Source organism: Convolutriloba macropyga, chromosome 3 (genome assembly GCF_964194025.1).
Source record: "Convolutriloba macropyga chromosome 3, txConMacr16.3, whole genome shotgun sequence".
NCBI classification, from domain to species: Eukaryota; Metazoa; Xenacoelomorpha; order Acoela; family Convolutidae; genus Convolutriloba; species Convolutriloba macropyga.
This window is the reverse complement of record NC_134470.1, coordinates 39,402,019-39,414,423: the sequence shown is the minus strand read 5'-3', so window position 1 is coordinate 39,414,423 and position 12,405 is coordinate 39,402,019. Positions and strand designations below refer to the sequence as shown.

The 12,405-nt window shown below is 37.1% G+C and overlaps 1 protein-coding gene across 1 annotated transcript; it reads right to left on the bottom strand.

Moving 5' to 3' along the window:
- Positions 1 to 89: 89 nt before the first annotated feature.
- LOC142337060 (uncharacterized) lies at positions 90 to 6,732 on the bottom strand. The gene is made up of 4 exons (XM_075386123.1): positions 6,195 to 6,732; positions 5,910 to 6,126; positions 1,214 to 1,356; positions 90 to 763 (listed from the first exon to the last, which is right to left on the bottom strand). Exons 1-4 carry the CDS (start codon positions 6,282 to 6,284, stop codon positions 407 to 409), a joined length of 807 nt encoding a protein of 268 aa, XP_075242238.1. The 5' UTR covers positions 6,285 to 6,732; the 3' UTR covers positions 90 to 406.
- Between the last annotated feature and the right edge of the window lie 5,673 nt (positions 6,733 to 12,405).

Genomic DNA, 12,405 nt, shown 5'->3' with positions numbered 1-12,405 from the left:
AGTTTACATACACGTTTTATGGTCAAAGTGCTCAATACTCATACACGAAATAACAATTCTTACTGGTTGGGGTTACATGCATACTGGAGTTTCTCAAATAGAATGCCTAAATTTACCCCATTTTCTTTATCCAATAGAAAAGTACAGCACAAATGAAGCTCCAAATCCAAAGACCAATTTTTTTCAACAGATTCTATAAATAATGTATCTCAATCTTTTTGTTTGTGACTTTCTCATTATTTTTGATACCACATGCCGTCTACATTAATTTTTACGCCTCCGTCAATTTTTCAAGGTTGTAACTACCAACTCATTCATAGTTTCAATAAATGGTTCAAAGACTTCTAATCCATCGTTCCAATTTTGGCACATTGCACTTTGTCTCTTTATAATTTTTCCATAAACATTATTGATACTTTTCGACAGGTTGAGCTTTCTGTTCAGTATATTTTGCTATGAACTGACTAAGAACATCAAAATGGACATCCAACGAAGGTGGTTTGTCCCACTGAATCTTTTCCACTTTCACCATCCCCTCCAATTTAGCCGACAGCAAATCAATTTCCTTCTGCCGAGTAGCACATATCTTGTTAGGGTTTCGCATTTGGTAGGGTGAAATCCAGATCTCAATTGCAATTTTGCTATTCTTGATGAATTCAACACAGGAATCCTGGATGGGATAGAACACAGTATCACCGTTATGTCCACTGTCCAGGTAGAAAATTTTCTCAATCTTTGGAAAGTTCAAATCAGGTTGCTCGTCCTATTAATCTCTGTAGCGTTGTACATTTTTTAAAAGGAACGAAGACTTAAATTAAGCAAATCTTAGTTTGGTGCAATTGTGGTGGATAAGCAATGTTCAGAAATTAAGCGATTAATTCTTCCTCAGATGTCCAAATTAACAGCGCTTCAGATCAGTTCCCTTCGTTCGAACTTTAATGAAAACGTGAACTTTGGTCAACCTCCCCTCAGATTGGGCGAGATGGAGTTTTGAGTGGTTTTGAAGTGGCAAAATTTCATCGATGAAAACAACCATTTGTGTGTACATGTCACATTTCACTTTACTTTTCAATTGTAACCAAAATCAATTCAAATTGTTCTAGATGACTACAAACAAGATGATGGTTGCTGTGTCTGCAAAATCAATTGAGTTTTTTCTCGAGAACGCTACAAAAGATTTAGTCACATATTCGATTCACCAAATGTACAACACTGATTTTTTGGATAAGCTAAGAAGCAACTGATTGATGATACAGCAGCCTTTGCTGAACCCCACTAGTGTTACAGGTAGTTCGTGAAAACACACGCTCGAATTCGCGTCTTTTCTACTGTCTTCAAGTAGAGACACCAGCTTGCCTGCAAACAGATTTTCATTTTTATTCAACAAAGAGGCTCGGTAATGTGCGTTCGCACATAATGTTCCGACTTTAGATAGAAAACTTTCCAAATATTCATATATCGTTTAAAAAACAACTAAGTGAAAAAATTATTGCTGGATTAGAGGCCCGATGAGACTTGCCATTTATGAGAGTACTGGACAAGACAAACAAAAATCAAATAAAAACAAACATTAATAACAACCAAATATCGATGTCTATATTTTAAAAAACAACTCTTGATAACAAAAGAAAATGCAATGAGATAAAACCTAAACCAAACAAACTAACCTACACGTCCATACATAAGATATGAGACCTGTCAATAATGAGGCTTGGTACCAGGTCGACAAACAAGAGTAAAAAGTGGTAAAGTTTGAATATACGTTTCTATTTTTGAAAACAACCAATCGCAAAATGCTTAAAACCAAAACGTATCAACTCGGCATATTAAAAAGGTTAGTTTATACCTCATACTTCATATGAAGCAATTGAGACCTGTCATTATCCATAATATGTCAGACGACTACAAAAAGAACGGCAAAAACGAAAAATTAATTAAACTTAAAATTAAATTTAACAAGAAAGCGGTGTCGCAATCGCTAAAACCGGAAGCTATTCATGGAATTGGGCCATCCCATTAGTGTAATAATGTGGAAAGGAAACAAAAAAACTGTGCAAATATCTCAAAACCACACTTCATATGAAAACGAAGACTTCAAGAACCATTGGTAGGAGAAAAACAGATATAAAGATTGGATCTTGGTTCACTAGAAACCAGATTCGACCTGCCGTTACAAAGATCAAGCTATAAAAATGACGGAAATAAGATTTATAAAAAAGCAAGCTCAAAACTCCAAAGATTTTTTTGAAACAAATACTTTCAAAAATCTAAATAAACCATAGGCTTTCAACTTAAGATTTAATTTGCAACTGCTCAGGAAGCGAGTTGTGCTTGTTAATAGTTGGACCGAATCATAAGACGGCAACAAACAACAAATACGGACAGAACTCAAAGCTTCAAACATTTCTTCGAAACCACAGTGTCGAAGCCATTAAAACTCAGACATCAACTTCCAATCCAACGATACATGATAAATGAATATTCAGAAAAAGATGAAACAGATGGAAAAGTCTCTGCATAAATTATATAGTTAGTACGCATGTTAAATCTTTAAGTGGCCGTAGATAAATTAAGCTGAGGTTTTCTGGCTCTTTTAATATATCTAAGGTAATGGAAGAAATATTTGAAAGATTTCAAATTGATCAGCTGTATTATACATATTAGTTTTAATGTTTTCAAAAATTATTTGACGACTTTATACTACAACGAAACAAATTATTGAAATTTTCAGAACACAAGCTTGAAAAATTTGTCTTCAACAATCATTTCACCGAAGGAATTTTTATTGAAGCAATATTTAAAGCTTCCAAATCCCCAACATTATTTATAAAACTCCTTCTTACAATTCAGCGATCAATAGCAGTTATAAGTGGAAAAAGGTTCCAGGAGAACATCTGTTTTTTACATTTGACAATTTTGTTGGTCTCTTGTTGTATATAGACCGATATTCTGACGCTGAGTTTGGACAATATTTATCATAGCCTCTCTTCATAGGACAATATTTATCATAGCCACTCTTGCATTCAGCGTCAAACCAAATTTCTATGTTTTCGAGTTTTCCTTCAAAAAAATTTCTTATGCTGAGCATGGTTTTCCACTGTACTCAGAAGAAGAAATAAAAGTATTCAACATATCACAAGCATTTGAACATTCATATAAATTGAACCATGGGGGATCCGATAACAATTTGCAAAAACAGTTTAGAAAGAAAAATCTAGCGGAAAAAGTACGAAATAAACAGTTTTTGCAAATTGTTAGCGGATCCCCCATGGTTCAATTTATATCAATGTTCAAATGCTTGTGATATGTTAAATACTTTTGTTTCTTCTTCTGAGTACAGTGGAAAACCATGCTCAGCATAAATTTTTTTTGAAGGGAAACTGGAAAACATAGAAATTTGGTTTGACGCGGAATGCAAGAGTGGCTATGATAAATATTCATTTTTGTATTCCAACGCTGACATTCGTTAAACAAAACCCGAACAAAAGTGGTCAGTTTTTAATGGGCTGCCAAAAACAAAGCTTTTTATTCGGCAATGTTTACTGTAAAAAATAATCAGTATGAGATTGTGTTCACTTGTATAAACGCATAGGTAAACTTGAGCTAGCAATTGAGAAACCGTAGTGCAGCTCTGAAGTACAAGAATTTTAAGGTAACCTATAACATGGTCACCCATTATAGCAGACTGATCAGAATAGATACGCAAGATAAATTGTCATTATTAGTCAATAATTGCCGAGGGAAATTATTCTGATATACCTTGAGGGGATTGTATGTTACATATAAAAGTATTTCCTTGTTTGAAAAAAATGCATCGACATTCAACCCGGAGTGAGTCGTATTTCCATTCTTTAAAAATGTTTAAATCTGTACGTTCCTCAGGCGCAAGTGTCAGGGGCACAAAAAGCATTAGATCCGTTTTTGCCAAAATACCCTTTTTCCTTTGCCAGAATATATCGCAAAAGCCATAGCCATCTAAAATTTGTTAATCGACTGCTGCATTTTTTCTTCGTTTGTGAGTCAATGATAGTTTTGTCTGTTGAGAACTTCAGACTATAGCTCTCACTGAACTGCGCCGCAACTTAATTAAGTTCCTATTAAGCATTAATGCCACCTGCTGAATAAATCCAGGAAAGAACAAGAGGTGTTTGTTGTTGTTGGGAATTCACGACTGCTTGTCGAGGGGTCGTTCTGACCCTTGAGTCTTGATTTTAGAGAATTGTCCCTAAATTTCTGCCTCGGTGACAATCGCAACACAGTTGCCACGTGCAGATATTTTGAGTGTTGAACGATTTATTAACAAACTTCCACATCAAGTTTAGTATTCGGTTTTCCAGTCCTCGCGGTTCCACAAAATTTATTTCATTGTCGATTCGGTCGCAATTTTTGAAAACGAATTCATTTCGCGCCTTTTCGAGCCTTACTTTTCTGAGCGTGTACAATTCTGTGGATCTTCCTCGAACTTTGTTTATTTCAGGTATTTCAATATCGTCTCTTCCTTCTTGAGTAAGCTTTGAGAGAGTGAGGAGATCGTTCATCTGCATGTACATTGGTAATGGCAAGATGTTCACAAGCCTCAATTGATTCTCGTAGGGCTCGTTTCGTCCTGTTATCCACCTAACTGCTTTCCGTTGGAGTTTTTCAAGATTGGCTCAATCAGATTTTGAGGGCGTGGTACAGTTGATTCCGTATAACAAGACTGGCAGAACCAGCTATTTGTATAATCCCAGTTTTATGAAGAGTTTTACGGCATAGGCGACGTTGCTCCTTATCAAGTAAAGGACTCTGTTTATTTAATGAGTCTAGCATTTATATGAGCCGACCAAGTCAGTTTCTTACTGACGTTTATACCAAGGTCCTAGACTGCTTGCAGAGAGTTCAAATTTTGCTTTAAGAGTTCAAAATCCTTTTCTGGCCCTCTTATGTTTAGTATTGCGCACTTGTCGACTGCAAGTTCCATTGTGTTTGTGGCTAACCAGTTTTGTACTGCATTTATGTCCTCCTGGAATTCGGTGTCACTATCCTGTTGAGAGAATCTTCAGGTCATCGGCAAACAGGTATGGATCGCTAAAACTTAGGACATCTGGGAGGTCGTTGATGAGTATACAGAACAGAAGGGGTCCAAGAATAGATCCTTGGGGGACGCCACTTGTGATTTCAAGAATCCTGGAGCTTGTGTTATCAGCTCTGACGAATTGTCTTCTATTGTGGAGATAGTCAACCAAAACTTTGAGGAAGCATCCGCCCACACCAATTTAACCTACTTTGATGAGTAATTCTTTATGCGGTACTTTGTCGAAAGCTTTGGAGAAGTCAGAGTAGAAGGTAACTATGTTGTCACTTGTGTTCTTGTCCATTGCCTCGTAAATCTTTTGCAGGAAGGAAAGCATATTTTTAGTTACATATCTACCTCGAACAAAACCATGCTGATGCTTGCTCAAGTGTTTTTCAACAAGACTGGCAAATCAAGGAGGATATTAATCAAATCACAATAATACTGATTGGTTTGTGAAAGGTTGGTGAAAGTTCTGTTCCCATTATTTGCCTAAATAACTTTACAATAACTTCTCAGACCGAGGTAGTCCAAACTTCTTATAATTCTCACAGACATGACCGTACCTGGCTACACCAACCTGTCCTTCCACTGGACTATTCTGGACTATCGATATACACACGTTACAGATCCAGAAGTTCACATCTTTTCTTGGGTCCCCCCCAGCTTAGTGGTCAGATAACCTTAAAGCCCCGCCAAACATGGTAAATATACCATAATGGGGGGGGGGCTATAATGGGAAAGACCCCTTTTCTTTTGGCAGTCGAAGAAATATGATGAAATTAGGCATAAAACTAAGGTGAAAGAATAATTTGGCTACAAACATCATTTGTAAACATGTACCTACATAACTAACATGCCGAGTCATTGAGTACTTCAAATTGAGGCCTCGCCTTTCCGTCAAAGTTTAACAGGGGTTCGAAGAAATTTAGCCCTGCTCTGTTTGACGATGGTTGAAGAACAGAAACCGCATGTCCTCCCTTTTGATTCAAATCAAGGAGGATATTAATCAAATCACAATAATACTGATTGGTTTGTGAAAGGTTGGTGAAAGTTTTGTTCCCATTATTTGCCTAAACACAAATTACAATCAGAGCAAAAAAAATTTTCTCACTCAGTTTCTATTAAGCACTTATGCTACCTGCTGAATATCCCCAGGAAAGAACAACAGGTGTTTACAATAACTTCTCAGACCGAGGCAGTCCAAACTTCTTATGATTCTCACAGACATGACGTAACTGGCTACACCAACCTGTCCTTCCACTTGACTATTTCGACAGCTACCACTTCTGAAAGCCGAAGAAAAGACGCTTTATTTTGACACAATGTATAATACGTGAAAGCAGTTGCATACTTAGTCGAACGGCGTCAAACCATATAAATTCACATACTGAATATTGAAAGAAAACAAAAGATTACTGGGCTCTGTTAATTTTTTATCACTAAAACTACATTCAAGTTAATTTTCAATGCTAGCCTCTGATTGGCGTTGTCGTCGTAGAAATGCAGAATTGAGTGTTTCATTTCGTTGTTGAATACTTAAAACAATTTTTGTTGATTCTCAGATCTCTAGAACCTTTATATTTAGTTTTTATTTTTTTTACTTGTTGGGGTTGACAAAATTTCGAATTAACATTTACCAGAATAATTTTTGAACTTCAAAAGTCAAATTTTTTGCATTTGAACTAATACTTCAATGTCAATTCCCACCCCGGTACTCATCGCGCGTATTTAATTGCGGTTTCAGCTTTTTGATGTAGATCGCTTGTATTGTCATTAGTTTTTCAACCCCGCGACATGTATCAAGAATCTCCCATTCAATATTATGCGCTGTACCACAACATTCAACGAGGTGATGTCCCACTGGAGAATCCTTCTTCTGATGCTCCGAAATTCTAGTGGTAATATGTCGGCTGATTTGTCCAACATAGATGGAACTGCTTCCATTACATGTAACTTCATATATCACATGGGATTTCAGATTCTTATCAAAAGATGATTTCAGGGTTGGCAAGCAAGTTCTTAGCTTTTTTTTGTTGTGAAAATGATTTGAAGACTTTTTACCTCTTTCAGATGTTGTTCATTTTGGGGGGGTTTGCTGTGAACTTTTTCCTCGTGATTATTTTATCCAACGTCTCGTTAACAAAACTGGAGGACCACTCAGTTGGATATTGATTTTTAGTCCACATCTCTTTATTTTTCTTGAGAGCTACATCAAAGGATTGCCAGTCACTGGTCAAATTAAAAATCCTATGCACAGTCTCTTGAATCACATTTTTCTTATTTTGTAGCGGTGCACAGCTACGAAAATTTAGGATTGTTCCGGTTTCGGTGGATTTTTGATACCAATGACAGCTAGTTTTCCTATCTTCGTTTACGTTTAAGTTTAGATCTAGAAATGCCAGGTCTTTACTTCAGTTTGGCGTCTCAAGAGTGAATTGTAAGGTCTTGTGAGGAGAATTTGCATACTCAAGGTAATCTAGAGGGTTCCCATTGACGGTGCACTCTATGTCATCTACATACCTCTTTTTATGTAGATGACATAGGGAATAATTTCAATTCCTGTGTAACCTCTTTTGTACAAATTCAAACAATGTCCTGCATGGTCTTATACTCTGTGTCAGTGATATCTTGGCTTTTTGCATGAAACCAGTTTTTGCATGATTCGCTTTCGACCCCTTTCCCTCGGAAAGTAAAACGTCGGTTACAATCAATGCATATCACTTTGTGTCAGGAGTTTTGTTCTCGCTTGCCTAATTTAGTTCCTTTAAGGATTTTTGAAAAGATTTCAACCACAAATTTGCCAAAATTACAGCCAACGAAGCAACCATTGCTAAACTGTCCGATTGAGTGTACCACATTTTATTACACTCAAAGTTAACAGTTGTTACGGCTAATCTTAGGTATCGCGTCACTGGAGTAGAGCTCTTTGAGCGCACTTTCAATCGCCTCCTCAACCAGTATATTGGTGTACAAAATTTCACCATCGAGAGATACAACTAGCTCATCTTCGTGCAATTTGGCAGCCTCAAAAGCGGCTCTGGCATCTTTTGAGTTAGTCTCAATATTTGCACCTGGTAACCTCTCGAAAAAGGAGAGAGAATTTTATTGAGGTTCTTGTAACTGCTACCAGGTATTGACAGAACAGGCGGAAGCAGAGTACCTCTTTTATGTACTTTAGCAAGTCCATAGAGTCTGGCCGGATGCGATCCAGTTGTCCTGAGCCTTTGATAAATTTTTTCACTTATCTTTCCCTCTTTCATTAATTGGTGCAAACTGCTAATTATCAGTCTCTCCATTTGTTTTGTTAGATCATAACTTTCTCCATTACAAGGCTCAAACTGACTGGAATTGAGGATTTCATTTAGTTTATCCGAGTGTGTTGTCTGTTTCATAACACAAAAACCGCAACCATTTTCAAATGGTACAGCTAGTAGTTTCTGATCTTTTGAGGCTATCAGAAAGAAACTGTTCTAAGTCACGGACAGGCGTATTCATTGATAAAGTGTAATCAAATCTCAAGAAAGAACAGCACATTGTGGTTCAGAAGTCATGCCGATGTAAGGCGTGGCCATACTTCCTCTCGTAGACATGCTCGAAGTTCAAAGTTGGACTCGTAATGGTACGCAGGTGGCCAGTAGCCTTGAGTCACAACAAAATTACTAGATAAGTTTGATGAACATGGCGGTGCGTTTGCTGAAAATGTAATTAAATATCATTTCATAACAAACCAAAAAATGTTCAGAAAGCCAACAAACTGAAATGTTTTGGAACTGGATGATGATGTTGTCAAAGCTCATTTTGTTCTGGCTCCAGTTATTGGTTTTTGATAAGAAATTCAAATATTTAATGAAAAAAGAGTCGACGAAGTACTCTAACACTCTTACGAAACTTGCCAAACATTGAAGTGTGTCCCCTCAGAATGTGTAAAAATCTTTTACAAATGATTTGCAACACAAATTGACTTTTGTTGTTTGAATACCGGTGTGCTTCTAAAAAACTTGCAAGAACTTTGTCCCTCAATTTTAAGGCTAACAGAAAGAAACTGTTCTAAGTCACGGACAGACGTATTCGTTGATAAACGGTAATCAAATTTCAAGAAAGAACAGCACATTGTGGATCAGAAGTTTTGCCGATGTAAGGCGTGGCCATACTTCCTCTCATCGACATGCTCGAAGTTCAAGGTTGGACTCGTAATGGTACGCAGGTGGCCAGTAGCCCTGAGTTACTACAAAATTTACAAGATAAGCTCAATTATAATGACGGTGCGTTTGGTTATATTGTAATGAATTATCATCTCATAACAAACCAGAAATTGTTCAAAAAGCTGGACTTTTTTAAAATAGATGATAATGTCATTGAAGCTCATTCTGTTTTGGGTCCAATTATTGGTTTTGATAAAAAATGCAAAAATTTCTTGAAAAAAGGGTCGACGAGCTACTCGAACCCTCTTAAGAAACTTAACAAACATAGAAGTGGGTACCCTCAGAATGTGTACAAATCGTTTACAAGAGTGTTAGAGTAGTTCTATTTTTAGTTACATATCTACCTCGAACAAAACCATGCTGATGCTTGCTCAAGTGTTTTTCAACAAGACTGGCAAATCAAGGAGGATATTAATCAAATCACAATAATACTGATTGGTTTGTGAAAGGTTGGTGAAAGTTCTGTTCCCATTATTTGCCTAAATAACTTTACAATAACTTCTCAGACCGAGGTAGTCCAAACTTCTTATAATTCTCACAGACATGACCGTACCTGGCTACACCAACCTGTCCTTCCACTGGACTATTCTGGACTATCGATATACACACGTTACAGATCCAGAAGTTCACATCTTTTCTTGGGTCCCCCCCAGCTTAGTGGTCAGATAACCTTAGAGCCCCGCCAAACATGGTAAATATACCATAATGGGGGGGGGGGCTATAATGGGAAAGACCCCTTTTCTTTTGGCAGTCGAAGAAATATGATGAAATTAGGCATAAAACTAAGGTGAAAGAATAATTTGGCTACAAACATCATTTGTAAACATGTACCTACATAACTAACATGCCGAGTCATTGAGTACTTCAAATTGAGGCCTCGCCTTTCCGTCAAAGTTTAACAGGGGTTCGAAGAAATTTAGCCCTGCTCTAATTGACGATGGTTGAAGAACAGAAACCGCATGTCCTCCCTTTTGATTCAAATCAAGGAGGATATTAATAAAATCACAATAATACTGATTGGTTTGTGAAAGGTTGGTGAAAGTTCTGTTCCCATTATTTGCCTAAACACAAATTACAATCAGAGCAAAAAAAATTTTCTCACTCAGTTTCTATTAAGCACTTATGCTACCTGCTGAATATCCCCAGGAAAGAACAACAGGTGTTTACAATAACTTCTCAGACCGAGGCAGTCCAAACTTCTTATGATTCTCACAGACATGACGTAACTGGCTACACCAACCTGTCCTTCCACTTGACTATTTCGACAGCTACCACTTCTGAAAGCCGAAGAAAAGACGCTTTATTTTGACACAATGTATAATACGTGAAAGCAATTGCATACTTAGTCGAACGGCGTCAAACCATATAAATTCACATACTGAATATTGAAAGAAAACAAAAGATTACTGGGCTCTGTTAATTTTTTATCACTAAAACTACATTCAAGTTAATTTTCAATGCTAGCCTCTGATTGGCGTTGTCGTCGTAGAAATGCAGAATTGAGTGTTTCATTTCGTTGTTGAATACTTAAAACAATTTTTGTTGATTCTCAGATCTCTAGAACCTTTATATTTAGTTTTTATTTTTTTTTTTACTTGTTGGGGTTGACAAAATTTCGAATTAACATTTACCAGAATAATTTTTGAACTTCAAAAGTCAAATTTTTTGCATTTGAACTAATACTTCAATGTCAATTCCCACCCCGGTACTCATCGCGCGTATTTAATTGCGGTTTCAGCTTTTTGATGTAGATCGCTTGTATTGTCATTAGTTTTTCAACCCCGCGACATGTATCAAGAATCTCCCATTCAATATTATGCGCTGTACCACAACATTCAACGAGGTGATGTCCCACTGGAGAATCCTTCTTCTGATGCTCCGAAATTCTAGTGGTAACATGTCGGCTGATTTGTCCAACATAGATGGAACTGCTTCCATTACATGTAACTTCATATATCACATGGGATTCCAGATTCTTATCAAAAGATGATTTCAGGGTTGGCAAGCAAGTTCTTAGCTTTTTTTTGTTGTGAAAATGATTTGAAGACTTTTTACCTCTTTCAGATGTTGTTCATTTTGGGGGGGGGGGTTGCTGTGACCTTTTTCCTCGTGATTATTTTATCCAACGTCTCGTTAACAAAACTGGAGGACCACTCAGTTGGATATTGATTTTTAGTCCACATCTCTTTATTTTTCTTGAGAGCTACATCAAAGGATTGCCAGTCACTGGTCAAATTAAAAATCCTATGCACAGTCTCTTGAATCACATTTTTCTTATTTTGTAGCGGTGCACAGCTACGAAAATTTAGGATTGTTCCGGTTTCGGTGGATTTTTGATACCAATGACAGCTAGTTTTCCTATCTTCGTTTACGTTTAAGTTTAGATCTAGAAATGCCAGGTCTTTACTTCAGTTTGGCGTCTCAAGAGTGAATTGTAAGGTCTTGTGAGGAGAATTTGCATACTCAAGGTAATCTAGAGGGTTCCCATTGACGGTGCACTCTATGTCATCTACATACCTCTTGAATAATTTCAATTCCTGTGTAACCTCTTTTGTACAAATTCAAACAATGTCCTGCATGGTCTTATACTCTGTGTCAGTGATATCTTGGCATTTTGCATGAAACCAGTTTTTGCATGATTCGCTTTCGACCCCTTTCCCTCGGAAAGTAAAACGTCGGTTACAATCAATGCATATCACTTTGTGTCAGGAGTTTTGTTCTCGCTTGCCTAATTTAGTTCCTTTAAGGATTTTTGAAAAGATTTCAACCACAAATTTGCCAAAATTACAGCCAACGAAGCAACCATTGCTAAACTGTCCGATTGAGTGTACCACATTTTATTACACTCAAAGTTAACAGTTGTTACGGCTAATCTTAGGTATCGCGTCACTGGAATAGAGCTCTTTGAGCGCACTTTCAATCGCCTCCTCAACCAGTATATTGGTGTACAAAATTTCACCATCGAGAGATACAACTAGCTCATCTTCGTGCAATTTGGCAGCCTCAAAAGCGGCTCTGGCATCTTTTGAGTTAGTCTCAATATTTGCACCTGGTAACCTCTCGAAAAAGGAGAGAGAATTTTATTGAGGTTCTTGTAACTGCTACCAGGTATTGACAGAACAGGCGGAAGCAGAGTACCTCTTTTAT

Excerpts from the sequence above, each read along its gene's own strand:
- LOC142337060 (XM_075386123.1), bottom strand. The coding sequence starts at position 6,284 with ATGTCTGTGAGAATCATAAGAAGTTTGGACTGCCTCGGTCTGAGAAGT. Across the intron at positions 6,127-6,194 it reads TTCCTGGGGATATTCAGCAG|GCAAATAATGGGAACAAAAC; the intron begins GTAGCATAAGTG and ends ATTTGTGTTTAG. Across the intron at positions 764-1,213 it reads TTAGCTTATCCAAAAAATCA|GACGAGCAACCTGATTTGAA; the intron begins GTGTTGTACATT and ends AGAGATTAATAG.